The 15,177-nt window shown below is 28.9% G+C and overlaps 2 protein-coding genes and 1 long non-coding RNA gene across 4 annotated transcripts in view; 2 read left to right on the plus strand and 1 right to left on the minus strand.

Moving 5' to 3' along the window:
• Positions 1-11,344, plus strand: part of LOC123007842 (nardilysin-like) — a 13,046-nt gene extending 1,702 nt beyond the window's left edge. The window contains exons 3-15 of the mRNA XM_044403321.1: positions 2,289-2,429; positions 2,482-2,856; positions 3,390-3,554; positions 3,608-3,729; positions 6,629-6,749; positions 6,795-7,143; positions 7,189-7,444; positions 7,494-7,644; positions 9,931-10,064; positions 10,113-10,347; positions 10,396-10,539; positions 10,594-11,077; positions 11,124-11,344. Coding sequence (XP_044259256.1) covers positions 2,289-2,429; positions 2,482-2,856; positions 3,390-3,554; positions 3,608-3,729; positions 6,629-6,749; positions 6,795-7,143; positions 7,189-7,444; positions 7,494-7,644; positions 9,931-10,064; positions 10,113-10,347; positions 10,396-10,539; positions 10,594-11,077; positions 11,124-11,251 — 2,805 coding nt within the window. The 3' untranslated portion in view covers positions 11,252-11,344. The remainder of the gene's footprint in view (positions 1-2,288; positions 2,430-2,481; positions 2,857-3,389; positions 3,555-3,607; positions 3,730-6,628; positions 6,750-6,794; positions 7,144-7,188; positions 7,445-7,493; positions 7,645-9,930; positions 10,065-10,112; positions 10,348-10,395; positions 10,540-10,593; positions 11,078-11,123) is intronic.
• LOC123005790 lies at positions 11,276-11,851 on the minus strand. Its single transcript, XR_006412781.1, has 3 exons — positions 11,710-11,851; positions 11,549-11,662; positions 11,276-11,497 (listed from the first exon to the last, which is right to left on the minus strand). It is a non-coding gene; the product is annotated as an uncharacterized LOC123005790 (long non-coding RNA).
• A 2,259-nt stretch (positions 11,852-14,110) lies between these two features.
• Positions 14,111-15,177, plus strand: part of LOC123003878 (purine nucleoside phosphorylase) — a 6,060-nt gene continuing 4,993 nt past the window's right edge. The window contains exons 1-4 of one of the 2 annotated variants that reach the window (XM_044396920.1): positions 14,111-14,133; positions 14,190-14,268; positions 14,323-14,435; positions 14,506-14,860. In XM_044396920.1, coding sequence (XP_044252855.1) covers positions 14,204-14,268; positions 14,323-14,435; positions 14,506-14,860 — 533 coding nt within the window. In that variant the 5' untranslated portion in view covers positions 14,111-14,133; positions 14,190-14,203. Of the gene's footprint in view, positions 14,134-14,189; positions 14,269-14,322; positions 14,436-14,505; positions 14,861-15,177 lie in introns of those variants that run through there. The other variant, XM_044396928.1, reaches the window with a different exon arrangement.

Here is a 15,177-nt window from a genome sequence, read left to right on the forward strand (position 1 = left end):
GTTAAAAATATATTATAGAACAAAATATGACTAAAAATTACTGCTTTAAACTGCTAGATCCTTTTTGCTCAATGATCAGTGATCATTTTTAGAACAAAAAAACTCTTTATTTGCTTTAATTAGTACGCAGACACTCTTTGTTCGTTTTAAGTAAAGAAACAGTTTTTGTTTATTCTAATTAGAACAAAGAAGGTGCAATTGACCATTTTTAAGCAAAAGAAAAGTCCTAAAACAAATACTTTTATAAAAATGCAATTTTAAGTAAGATTAATATGCATTTCTTCCCTTGATTAGCAAACCTTAACTTCAAAAAATCATATCTTAAAAACTACTCGGTGTATTATTTTAAAAATTCTTACTAATAAAAAAATGCTCTACACGATGGTGACGAAGAAAAAAAAATTACTTGTAGGATTTTTCTTAGATTACTTCGATTTACTTCGAACTTCTTCGAACACTGTTAAATAAGTCGAAATACGTCGAAATTGAAGTAATTTTGGCTTGTTTTAAACAGTTTTAATTCAAAAACAAAAAAGCTCTCATTATGAAAAGCATAATTTATAGTTTCAAAATACCTATAAAACAGTAAAAAATGTAAAAAAAGTAATTTTTCTTTTAATTATATTATCACAGGTTTTATTGATTTTTGTATTTTTTTTACTAAGGCTGTTATCTAAGGGTTACAACTATCTAGGTACATTTTATTCAATTTTTATCGATAAAAATTTCATTTAAATTGAAACAAAACAATTTTTTTCACTTTTCTGACGACAAATGATTGAAAAAATGCTTAGATTCTTACTTTTTGTAGTGTTATTTGTTTTTTCTTTTATCACAATGATAATAATGAAATTTTCAGTCATATTTTGACATTTTGTTGTTTTATAACAATGATATTTTTAACATAAATTATAAAAAACTTATTTTCTCGTTTTTGAGGCATTTTTTTATATATGATTTGTCGTAATAAGCCGGAAAATCACTGAATTATGCTCAAATTGGCTTTCTTCAAGCGATTTTGCTTTTATAAAAAAAATTATTTCTAAAATTTCCTCAAAATAAGTCCAAAAATCTTTAAATTATATCGAAATTGGCTTGTTTAAAACGATTTAGCTCATTTTTWAATAAAAAAAAGCTTTTATCATTACAGCTACAAAATCCTCAAAAAACAGTAAGTTTTTGGGCCAGGGACTTACTTATTTTCCAAAATTTTATTAAAACTAGCTAAAAAATTACTAAATTAGATATTAATTGACGTTATTTGCTCTTTTTTTTTCAATCTTTTTCAATCAACTATACTCGTTTTTTTAACTATTTTTATTTAATTTTGCCAGATTTCATTAAAAAAAAACTGAAAAACACCTAAAATTGACCTGTTTCTACGATTTTGTATGAAATTGGGCCAGAAACATGTTAAATTTGCAATGTTTTGACATAAATTACCCAATAAAATAAAATCAACTATTTTGATTTTTTCAATAGATTTACATTGTTTTGGAGTCAATTTATTTTCTAAGATTTCGTCATCTAATTGGCGTTATTTTGGCTATTTCAAGCGATTTTGTCAAAATAAGTCGAAATACGGAAATTGAAGTAATTTTGGCCTGTTTTAAACAGTTTTAATTTAAAAACAAAAAAACTCTCATTATGAGAGCCTAATTTATAGTTTCAAAAAACCTATAAAACAGTAAAAAAAATGTAAGAAAAGTAATTTTTTATTTTAATTATATTATCACAGGTTTTATTGATTTTTGTATTTTTTTTTCTAAGGCTGTTATCTAAGGGTTACAACTATCTAGGTACATTTTATTCAATTTTTACCGATAAAAATTTCATTTAAGTTGAAACAAAACAATTTTTTTCACTTTCCTGACGACAAATGATTAAAAAAAATGCTTAGTTTCTTACTTTTTGTAGTGTAATTGTTTTTTCTTTTATCACAATGATAATAATGAAATTTTCAGTCATATTTTGACATTTTGTTGTTTTATGACAATGAGATTTTTAATATAAATTATAAAACACTTATTTGATTCTTTCGCAACAACTAAAGATGAAACGCTTCGAGTTAAAGAAAAAACATAATGTGCACCTCATCTACAAAATTGGTCAATAAAAATCGGCCTAATAGTTATTGAGTAATGATTTTTTAAAGTTAAAGTATTTGAAATTCATTTAAATTAGAAAAAAAATTAATTAGTTCAAAGTGTGTAGACTTTTTGAAATTTTTTAGTGCATTTGATTTGTCTCACTGAGTAATATAAAAAAATGAAAACAAGGGGTTTTAGGCGGCTGCTAGTTTGTGTATTGGTGTTGGAAGTTTCAGTGACCCTAAACCCATCCCTGGAATGGCCCATTTCCTGGAACACATGGTTTTTATGGGTAGTGAAAAGTTTCCAGAAGAGAACGATTTCGACTCATTCATTTCCGTAATATCAACAATTAAGAAAGAAATAAAAAAAACACAATTTTCTATTTTAGAAAAGGGGCGGCTCTGATAACGCTTCGACTGATTGTGAACACACAACTTTCTATTTTGAATGTCTTGAGAAGGATTTATTAACAGCACTTGATAAGTTTGCTCAGTTTTTTATATCGCCACTAATGAAAAGGGGCTCCATTACGAGAGAAAGAGAAGCGATTGAGTCAGAATTTCAAATGGCTTTGCCCTCAGATACTTACCGCAAAGAACAACTTCTTGCTAGTCTTTCTGATGATAAAAGTCCTGTCAATACATTCACTTGGGGTAATTTAATTACTCTCAGAGACAATGTTTCTGAAGATGAATTGTATGAAGGCGTGCATGAGTTTCGCAAACGTCATTATTCCGCCCATAGAATGACTCTAGCAATTCAAGTATTTACACCAAAATATCGTTTTCTCCATTTAAAATATTTTATTCACAATCACCAATATAATTTGCCGATTACTAACCTTTTTAAGATTGGGAAACATGTCATTATTTCTCATGAAGAGTAATAAATGTTACTCCTCTTGGGTGGTAATATGCAGGATTGCCAACGTTAAAATTACGAAAATACCGGAAATTTTTTCTTTTACGCATAATATTTCGCTAAATTAGTATTAAATTGCTTTTGTAGCAGTTTCTCTTAATTCTGGGGGAGTACATTGCTCCATTTCGACGACTTTAAATCAGATTAACACATTATTTCAATATTTTCTTTGACATTTCTGAAATGTCATTTGGATGGCCTACTACGTTTGGACCTTAACTTTGTTAGAATTTTATTTTACTCAAATTTTTGACTGAAAATAATGTGATTGTGAATAAAATAGCATACAAACCTCGATGGTAATGGCATTACCCCTTGTGCTTTATCCGGGGTAATGCCATATTTACCACCTCGCTTGTAATGTACTATTTTTAGGCCAGATTGCCTATGGAAGAATTAGAAAAATACGTAATAGAGTGTTTCAGTAATGTGCCTTCGAATGATCTACCACCTGATGATTTTACACAATTTACAAATGTCTTTGATACTCCGAAGTTTACAAAAATTTATTATATTCAACCTGTAAATGAAGTCATGCAGGTATAATGATTTTTTTTCTGGTACCTGAAATAGTTTCATTTTTGGTTATTTAGCTTGATTTGACGTGGGCTTTGCCTTCTCTACTAAACAAATACAAGAGTAAACCACATCAATATGTGTCGTGGGTGCTTGGTGATGAGGGAAAAGGCAGTCTTTTGGCTTATCTCAAAAAAAAGTAAGCTTATTCAAATTTCACTTATTTTAGTTATAATCGACACTAACAAAACTTTTTATTTTACAAAGGGTGTCTTGTAATTATATGACAAATTGTTTTTATAGTCTTATTTATAAAATTTTTGATATTTTGGCATAATTACGGAAATACAAAATTGCTCGATTTTTTGGACCCAAAAAAGTAGTAAAAATGTATTACAGTCTCAATTTCAAATCGTTTTAAATTAATTTAAATTTAACCAGACCACTAATTGCTTGGAAAAAATGCAAAAACGTTGTTTACATTCTTAATAAGATGTGAAAAACGAACGACTAAATTTTTCACGAGAAATATGAGAAAAAAATATTAAAAATTTAAAATCTTTGTTCCGTTTCATGTTTTTCAAAATGCTGCGAATACGGTTTAAGATACAAGAAAAATCTAAGAAAGAAAGTTGTAGAGAATAAAATTTTCTAGTAAAAAGTCCGCGAGACCATACCTCTATTTTTAATGGTTTAGGCCTCAAAGACGTTTAAAGCCGCTCAAGTGACATTTTTACTGGTGATTCAGTGCCAGAGGAACACTTTAAAGCAATTTAAGCCTAAACCGTTGAAGATAGAAATATGGTCTCGGGGACTTTTTTGTAGCAAATTTTATTCTCTACAATTTTGTTTGTTACACTTTTTTTGTATCTTTAACCGTATTCGCAGTGTTCTCAAAAATATTGGGCGGAACGCAAACTGATAATTTTAATACTGTTTTCGATATTTTTGAGAACGCTGCGAATACGGTTGAAGATACAAAAAAAGTGTAGGGAACAAAGTTGTAGAGAATTAAATTTCCTACAAAAAAGTCCGCGAGACCATATCTCTATCTTCAACCGTTTAGGTTTAAATTAATTTTTTGTCTCCTTTACCACCGGTAAAAATGACACGTATTCGTCACTTGAACGTCTTTAGGACCTAAACCATTGAAGATAGAGGTATCTCTCGCAGACTTTTATCTTCAAAATTTTATTCTCTACAACTTTCTTTTTTATATTTTTCTTGTATCTTTAACCGCATTCGCTGCATTTTCAAAATTATGAGTCGGGACGCAAATTGCTAAATATTTGAAAATTTTTTTAATACAGTTTTCAATATTTTTTTTTTAATTTTAGTCTTTGTTTTTCAAAAAGAAAACGGTTAAAGCAAAAACTTCTTGGTTCCATGCTTTTTACTGCAAGAATAAAACACCTTGTATACAAAATTTTTATAAAAACTTAAGTATGTACGTCTTGAAAAACAATAAAATTTTCGTAGTAGTTTTTAAAAAAACTTTTGTTTTTTTGCTTCTTGCTATTGTATATGTTTAATGCAAGAATGAGACACACAAAAAATTATAAAAAAACCGTATAGAATGAAAAAATCGACTTCATATTTCGTCTTGAAAAACTATGACATTTTCGTAGTAGTTTTTTTGGATATACGATATTTAAAGCAAAAAACATTTGGTTTCATGCTTTTTACTGCAAGAATGAAACACACTGTATATATATTTTTTTTATACAAAACATGTATTTAAAATTAAAAGTGGGACGAAACTTTCTACGCTATATCGTTGATTAGTTGCGTTTTTTGGAAAAATATAATGAAACATTGATTTTTATAGATACTATGATTTGGTGAAAACTTTTGTAAAAACTAATTTTTGATGATTTTTTTTAGAAACCTGACAGTAGTTACAGCAGAAAATTAAATAAGTTAAAAAAATAAATCTCTAACATGGGTCAAAAAGTACATTATGTTGTTCATTTCTGGGCGTTTTAGAATGTTTTTAGCCAGAAACAATAAATAAATAATGAGTTAATAATTGTCCGAATAAATTACTTATTTCGTGGTTCAGTGCGAAAATGTGTTGAAATGTTGTAATGTTGGGTATTTTCGGGTGCCTAATAAACATTTGGTAGTACGCCATTTTTTAGAAACGTGACTGTAGTTCTAGCAGAAAATTAATGTATTTTATATTAATTTTTATAAAACGAGTATTCGTCTAAATGTTAATAAAATTACCTTTTTTAATTATTGATATAGTAAATTCAGTTAAAAATGATGACACTATTCTTTTTTTGTATTTTTTTGGGCATTTTGCACGTTTTTTACCGAGACAGAAACTAATTTAAATTAATTTAATTACTAATTTTTGTCAAAAACGAGTTAAAAAATCGAGAGATGTTTTTCTAAATGATATTTCACTCAACAAGTTAAAAAAATAAATCTCTAACATGGGTCAAAAAGTACATTATTTTGTCCATTTCTGAGCGTTTTAGAATGTTTTTAGCAAGAAACAGAACTATTTTGCAAAATTTCGTTAAAAACAAACCGAAAATTTATCAAACTAGGCCAAAACTAGTGTTATTTTTGCATTTTTATAGTGTTTCAACACTCAAATTTTTGCCAAAACTGACTGAAAAATTACCAAATTAGCTTGAAATTGATATCATTTAAGCATGTTTCGCCAGATTTAGTTCGTTTTTGAACCAGAGACGCATTTATTTTACAGGACATTGTCAAAACATGCTTAGACACAACAAAAATAAATCTAAATTTGAGCTCATTTGAGTGAAATTTTATCAAAAAAAAATACGACAAAAAATACAAAATATGGTCTAAAATGGTGTTAATTGCCAAATTTTGCTAAAACAAACCAAAAAACATCAAATCAAGACATAATTTTTGCCCTATCAAGTTTTTTAGCATATTTTTCAAGTAAAAACGTTAATATAGGGTGACTGTAAATGATTGTCATTTTTTACATTGGTGTCAAATTTAAAATTTTTGTTTGGCAACCTTGACTTTCAAATGTATGTATTTAGAATGAAAAAAATCGACTTTTTTGTTTTGAATTTTGGATAATTTAGAAATAATATTTTTTCTTGTAGAGTTTGGGTTTTGAGCATCTCGGCCGGAAACGGGGAATCGGGCAGTGAGCATAACTCCTTGTATGCCCTTTTTACCATAAGTATGACTTTAGTGGACGAAGGATTCAAACATTTGAATGAGGTTTTTTTTTATTTGTAATAATTTTCCAATAATTTGAAAATGTAGGTGATCGAAATTGTCTTTTCTTATATAAATATGTTGAAAAAAGTGGGTCCCCAAGAACGCCTTTATAACGAAATGAAAATGATTGCTGATATTTCGTTTAAATTTGCAAGGGAGGAAACGGCCTCTGATCACGTGGAAAGCTTATCTGAAGACATGCAGATTTACCCACCTGAAGACTACCTCACAGGCTCCGAACTATTCTTCGAATACGATCCTGAAGCCATTAAAATGGTCCTAAACAGTCTTGTACCGGAAAAAATGAACGTGATTGTTTTACACAATAAATTACCCCCAGGTCTGAATTTCGACCAAACCGAAAAGTGGTTCGGCACCAATTACACGGAAAAAGGTTCACAATCCCACCAATTTTCCCATGATTGATTTTCTTTCATAGAAATCCCAAAGGAATGGTTGAAAAAATGGCAAAAAACCACACCACTTAACGAGTTTTCTCTACCACCACCGAACCAGTTTTTGACTGAAAATTTCACCATTTTAGATGAAGATGAGAATCATCCGGAATATCCGGAAAAAATTTTAAACACACCTCTAGTGGAAGTGTGGTATAGGAAAGATCAAAAGTTCAAGTTGCCCATCGCCTACTATAACTTCTATTTTATTAATCCCATGGGTTTGAATGCACCAAAAACGTAATTTTTTCAAATTTGAAATTTGGATGTGGTGATTTTTGGTTTTTAGGGCGGCTTTGGCTGATTTCTACATGACCCTCATTCAAATTCAGTTAGTTGAAGAGGCATATCCTGCCACCGCAGCCCACTTATCGTACTCGTTTAAAAATTACGATAAAGGGATTATAGTGGGAGTTTCAGGCTACAACGAAAAACTACATGTATATACCTCACATTAGAAGTATTGGGAGTTGGAATAATCGGATTTATTTGAAAATTGGTACATTGCCATAAACCATTAAGTCTTTCTAAATGAAAATATTTTCAAGATGGCGGCACTTCCGTTTATACCGGAAGTCGGTCTCAACTTTCTTATTTTAAATGGAAAGGTATATTTTTTACTGCGTTTTTGGATTATTCGAGTTATTTTAAGGGATTTTTTATTAGCTTTCCCTATACCTAAATTTAGCCGTTTTTGAAATATTTGGAGTTTTTTTTTTGGATTTGCACCTTCCACTTTAAAAATCGGTAATTCTGCCATTTTTAAGACTTTGAATTCGTTTTTTTGGCTTTTGAAAGAGAAAGCTTAGATCTTTTTTCTGGTGTTTCCAAATTTTGAAAAAGAAATTAACAAACCCCAAAATTTTAAGGTTGCTTTTGTAATAATTCAAATACTCATAATTCAATTTTTTCAAATGAAATACCCCAATTTTTATTTTACTAAATAGAAGAGAATTTAATTGTGTATTGAGCTGTATTAACATTCCCTAAATTTAATAATTTTCAAGTTATGGACTTTTTGTTAAGACTACAGAAAATTTATTACTAGCCACAACCGTTTTCACATAGTTTGCTATGGAAATCAAAGATGTCAAAATTTTCTCTAAACAAACGTCAATAGTAAATTACTATTTAACAAATAGTGCCAAAATATGAAGATTCAAAGTTATGTAAACTTAATTATTAGTGATAAGTTCTACCATGCGATCATTATTTAAAGCTAACAAGTAAGAAAAAATTTATTTTTGTTTAATGAACGACATCATAATTTTGTTACACTCTATAAATACAAAATAAATTAATTAAATCTAAGTTTGAGTAGCTTTGACTCTCCATATTTTGGCACTGTTTGTCAAATGATAAGTCACTATCGACGTTTATTGAGAAACAATTTTGACATTTTTTATTCCCATAGCAAACTATACGAAAACGTAATAGATTTTTGACAGTCTTAACAAAAAGTCACCATAACTTAAAAATTATTAAATTTAGGTATAGGGAATGTTAATGTAGACTGATGCAGAATTAAATTCTCTTCCATTTAGTAAAATAAAAATTGGGGTATTTCATTTGGAAAAATTGAGTTATGGGTATTTGAATTATTACAAAAGTAACCTTAAAATTTTATGGTTTGTTAATTTTTTTTCAAAATTTAGAAACACCGGAAGAAAGATCTACACTTTCTCTTTCAAACGCCAAAAAACGAATTCAAAATTTTAAAAAATAGCTGAGTTACCAATTTTTAAAGTGGAAGGTGTAGATCCAAATTTTTTTGAAAAACTCCAAATATTTCAAAAACGGCTAAATTTAGGTATAGGGAAAGCTGGTGAAAACTCCCTTAAAATAAACCGATTAATCCAAAAACGCAGTAAAAAATATACCTTTCCATTTAAAATAAGAAAGTTGAGACGGACTTCCGGTATAACCGGAAGTGCCGCCATCATGAAAATATTTTCATTTAGGAGGACTTAATGCATTATGGCTATGTACCAATTTTCAAACAAATATGATTATTCAAACTCTCAATACTTTTAATGTGGGGTTTAGACGGAACACTGTATATTTCATTGAAATTGAATTTCATATTTAAGTTTGTAGCCCTGCGCATGTCACACTTGGCGTTTTTGTTTTTCTTTGATTACTTACCTGACTATTTTCGTTGCTTGTTTATTATTTCCAAATTATAATTAAAAGTAGTTCTCTCCTAGAGGACACACAAAAATTTTAAATTTTAACAATCTTAACCTCACTTTTTTAGTGACAAGCAAAAATCCATTAGAACTAACACAAATCTCTTTATATATTTTGTCAAAAAATCGTAATTTGAGCTTTTATATTGTTAAAATCGGTAAAATGTCTAAATTTACAATAATTTCTTGCTTAAAATTGAGCCAAATCTATTGGAAATAGCAGAAATTGCTTTATTTTGGCGAAGATTGCGATTTAAACAATTATTTTGCTAAATACATTGATTTAGAACAAAAAAAATATAGAAAACTTTTCTAAATTTTTGGTGACATTAACTTTTCTATTGTTTTGGAAAATCTATTTTCAACTTTGTTTACAATTTTGTATTAGTTAAATTTGAAAAATAATCGAAGAAATAAAAAAAAATTTTTTCAAAATTAGTCAGTAGTAATTCTTGAAATTCTTTACAAATTTTCAAAGAAATTGTTTTGATTTTTTTGAAAACTTAATAAATAAGTAATACAAAAATTTTTTTGCAGGTTCTCATCGAATTAATCACAAAACACATGCTCAACTTTAACACAAACCTCACCGAAGACATGTTTGAACCGGTGAAAAATAAGTTAATCAAGTATTACTACAACTGTTTATTGAGACCCAGCAGTTTGGCAAAGTGAGTTTTTCAAAATAAATTATTCAAAAAAAAAAACGATTTTTACAGGGATGTACGTTTGGATATTCTCGTGGATAATTACAATTCATTAGTTGATAAATTCAACGTGGCACATTCTTTAACACTTGACGATTTAAAAAAATTCGCTGAAGGTTTTATTCAAAACTTATTTATTAAAGTTTTAATTCAGGGGAATGTCACTAGAGAGCATGCCATAAACGTGGTTAATAATCTAGTTTCAAGCTTAAATTGTAAACCGATTGATCCTCATTTGTACCCAAAAGTGAGTCATTTTAACGAAATAATCAATGAATTTAATTAAAATTTCAAGTTTCGTGTTGGTCAAATTCCAAGTGGGGCTAATTACTGTATGTTAGAATCGTTCAATGTGAGTGATTCAAATTCGGTTATAACCAATTATTACCAGTGTGGGCCGTTTTCTGTCAACGATTCGGTTATAATCGAAGTTTTAATGGTAATGTTAACCGGTTAACCGGTTTTGGTGCCCCAAATACGTTTTAAATTTCAGTTGATAATACAGGAACCGTTATTTGATACTCTTCGTACTAAGGAACAGTTGGGTTACGACGTTAGCTGTTCAAATCGAGACACCTTCGGAATTTTGGGTTTTTCCATAACGGTTAATGCCCAAGCGACGAAAAACACAACCGGGTATGTTGACACTCGAATCGAGGCATTTATTCAACATGCCTCAGATTTGTTGAAAAACATGCCTGAGGAGGCATTTGAAACGACGAAACTTGACTTTATTAAGACAAAACGATGTGTTGATGTGCATTTGAAGGAGGAGTTTAGCCGAAATTGGTCGGAAATTGCCGACGAAGACTATATGTTTGACAGATTACAACAAGAAATTTCACAAGTTGAGAAACTTACAATCGGGGAAGTACACAAGTGGTGGGAAACACATATTCTCAATGGGCGGAAATTGAGTATTCAAGTGGCGGGTTTCACAAAACAGGAAATGAGTGGTGATGAAGGAAAAAAAGAGGGTAATTTTTTTTTTTTTTAAGTTAGGGTTTTTAATTTTTGTTCTAGTGACGCAATTAGCAATCAAGTTTATTGAAAGCAATGAGATTCAAAGTGATGCAGGGACACCAACGTTTATCAGAAATGTTGATACTTTTAAACGAAATTTGTTTTTGTTTCCCATGGTTGGGAAATAAGTTAATGATCATTGAAACGCACAATAACGTGTGATACACTGATTTATTGTGTGAAAACACCGTTGATTCCATTAAATAAAAGGATTTTAAGAACTCTGTTTTTTTATTAATTGGCCAAAAGAAACGTTTTTCCTATGGTTTTGTTGAGTTTTTCCAACAAGTGATTTTGTGTTTGATTTTTCATTGAAAGTAGGCCACACTTTCAATGTGAAAGGGGCCTTACATATAAAGGAACAAGATTTGTCACTAAAAAAGTGAGGTTAAGATCGTTTCAAATTTATTTTTAAATTATCCTACTTAAAAACGTTTGATGAATCTTTTATTAATTAATTCATTGTAGCAGTGAAAAGTCGTTTCAAATTTTCTTGTAGTTAAATTACCCATTTTCCACAACTCGAAATTTAAATTAACCTAAAATAGGAATAATAAAAAGAAATTGCTTATGTTGTCAAACATACCTTGGAGTTCTGAAATAGTTATTTACCTAACCAATTCGGAAAGACAACTTTCTGAAAGAGTTACATACAAGGTTTTTTGTAACGAATAACTCAAAATTATGTAAAAAAAGATAATTTAACATTATTTAGTGGTATACTATTTATTGAGTTGGTATGAAAAAACGTACCAAAATACCAACCGTACAACGCGATTTCCCCAGCTCTTGTTACAAAGTAAAATCGAGAATAAATGGAAAAATTTTGTTTCCAAACAATGAGTAATTTGAAAAAATGGTGAGAATAATGAAAAAGCAACGAAAACAGTGAAAAAACGAATACAAATGTCAGTCAGATCACAGTGTAAACAAAAAAAAATAAATAAAAACCCCATCTGCTATTATACTAGGGACATGCGCAGGGCTACAAACTTAAATTTGAATTTCCATAGCCACCCATTATGCCAATTTCAATGAAATCTACTATAGTTTATAAGTTATTGTCGAATTCATATTTAGGGTATTTTTATTTTTCGATTTTCTCACTAACTGCTTACCACAGGACAATGATTTTTTATGAGGTAGGAAATTAAAGTGCTTTACAACGGTACCAAACATCAGACAGTTTTTGATAATAATTTAATAATAATAATAATAATAATAAAGGTCTTTATTAATAAATTAAAAGTACTATAAAGATGCAGACGCGAAGTCTATCTTGAAGCTATTCAACTTAACCTCAAAAGAAAATTGATAAAAAAAACAATTATATCAAAAATAAAAATAATTATAAACAATATACAATTTAAACAAAAATAAATTCGGAAGTTACTTAATAACTAAAAGTAAAGAAGGAAATCATTGCCAGTTTCTCAAAAACAAAAAGAAAAAACAAGAAAGAATTCTTTAAGAAGAAATGAGAAAAACAAAAACAAAAATTGAATTTCAAAGTTATTAACCAAAAATCGCCCAAAATTTTGACAAAAATCGAAAAAACCAAATATGCACTTCAAAATTTAACCAAATGTAGGTATTCCTTAGAAAAGTGCAAATTTTTGATAATAATTTAATAATAATAATAATAATAATAAATGTCTTTATTAATAAATTAAAAGTAATACAAAGATGCGGAGGCGAAGTCTATCTTGAAGCTATTCAACTTAACCTCAAAAGAAAATTGATAGAAAAAAAAAACAATTATAACATAAAAATAATTATTATAAACAATATAAAATTTAAATAAAAATAAATTCGGAAGTTATTTAATAACTAAAAGTAAAGAAGAAAATCATAGACAGTGTCTCAAAAACAAAAAGATAAAACGAAAAAGAATTCTTTAAGAAGAAATGACAAAAATAAAAACAAAAATTGAATTTCAAAGTTATTAAACAAAAATCGCCCAAAATTTTGACAAAAATCAAAAAAATTAAACCAAATGTAGGCACTTCTTAGAAAAGTGCAAAAATGTGTCAAATTTAAAAAACCAATCTTGAGTTTTTGAAGATTTGTTTCGTAAAAATAGTCGATCAAAAACGCTTAAAATATGGTGTTCTAGACGTAAAATTACGTTTTGAACTCAATGCAAAAAGTTGAAATGCTCTATGATGAGTACTTTTTGAGATATTGATAGATAAAATTGAGAATAAAATAAAGCATCTTTTTTTTAATATGTATCCAAGTAGGTTGTAGAAGTCTAAATGCATCTTTAATTTAAAGGCAGATTCACATAAAAAGTGTTATTAATGTCATTCAGAATAAATCACATCAATAATGACAAAAATCTGCCCTAAGTTAATTACCTTGATAATTTTAATTATTTTTAGCTACAACAAAATAATTTTTAGGGAAGATTGAGGTTAGGATTGTTTGAATTTTCGCATGGTTGCCACCTTAAAAGTATCTCTTTGACAAAACGAGTATACATAATAACATGGAAATTGACAAATGTATTTAAAAAAAGGCTTAAAAAAATATGAATTTATTTTTGTGTTTAATTCAAAATCTTCTATCACCATTCGAGAGTTGGTCCGACACTTTTGAATCACCCTGTAGATAATTTAAAGCAGGTTTTGTTGCTTTTTTTTTGTATTTTTGTTCTTTGAGTCCTTTGTTTCGATGCTATAATAATTATTAAAACAACAAATGGGTTTTTCTCACCTCAACTACAGTACATTAAAATAAAATAATTGAACATTAGAGCTATCAAAATGTTATAGTTTTTTTATATTATCAAGTTTTTAGGAGAATATAAAAATTGATAGTGTAATATTCACTTTACTATTTTTTTATTTTTTCACATTTTTTAATTATAATTTATTTTTGTCAGTACTAATCGATTCTGTTGCGAAATTAGAACATGTAAATATTTGCTCATTACGTTTTAAATATTGTTTTTTGAGCATAATTTATCATTATTGTTTGTTGCGTCACCAATAATTTATCAGCTTTTGTAATGAATAGTAAAACATCGATGAATTACATTCTGTCTTAATCTCAACTTTGTAGAAACAAGCACGAAAATGCCAACAACAAATAATTCGCACAAAAACGGCACAAAAAAAACCGACATCGAAACGGACGAAAAGTGAGTAAATTATTTCTTATTTATTTATTTTTTTTTTAATTAAAAAAATTTCAGATACACATATGAAAATCTCACTGAAACGGCCGAATTTCTGCTAAGTCGTGTCCCATTTAAACCCTCCATTGGTATAATATGTGGGTCCGGTATGGGTGCGTATTGGAATAAAGGTTTTGAATTTTTATTTTTATTTTTAAACAAATAAATTTTAAAATTTTGCAATCGTGTTATTTTTTACAGGGTGTTTGGCCGACGCTCTGGAAAATAAAAAAGAGTTTCCCTACGAAATAATCCCCCATTTTCCCGTGAGTACGGTCCCTGGCCACATGGGGAAACTGGTTTTTGGGTACCTTTCGGGCATACCAGTGGTATGCATGCAGGGCCGGTTCCACTATTACGAGGGGTACCCCCTGTGGAAGTGCGCAATGCCCGTCAGAGTGATGAAACTCATCGGAGTCTCGCATTTAATTGCCTCGAATGCCGCAGGGGGGCTCAACGACAAGTTTAAAATTGGGGATATTATGCTCGTCAAGGACCATATCAACATGCTGGGCTTCGCGGGGAATAACCCACTCAAGGGGCCCAATGACGAAAGGTTTGAACTCGATCATTTTTTTTTAGGAAAAAAAAAACGCTCGGTTTTGGATTTTTTGCTCACCCTGTATGTGTGTGTGTGAAAGTAATAAATACAATTTTATAAAATCTTGGCAGATTATGTAAAAAAATAATTTCACTTATCAAAAAAAAAATTAATTATGACTGATAACAATGAAATGTTTGTTTATATCGTTTCTATTTATACACTACTCAACTTTGTATTAGAATTTGTTGAATTCGAAAAAAAATCTAAGAAATCATAAGAAAATTAGTTAATATTGTTTTTTGATGTTTTTAGAAACTTTCCAAAAAAAA

Source organism: Tribolium madens, unplaced genomic scaffold (genome assembly GCF_015345945.1).
Source record: "Tribolium madens isolate multiple individuals breed KSU strain unplaced genomic scaffold, Tmad_KSU_1.1 Scaffold_11;HRSCAF=98;Tcas5.2_LG3b, whole genome shotgun sequence".
Lineage (NCBI taxonomy): Eukaryota > Metazoa > Arthropoda > Insecta > Coleoptera > Tenebrionidae > Tribolium > Tribolium madens.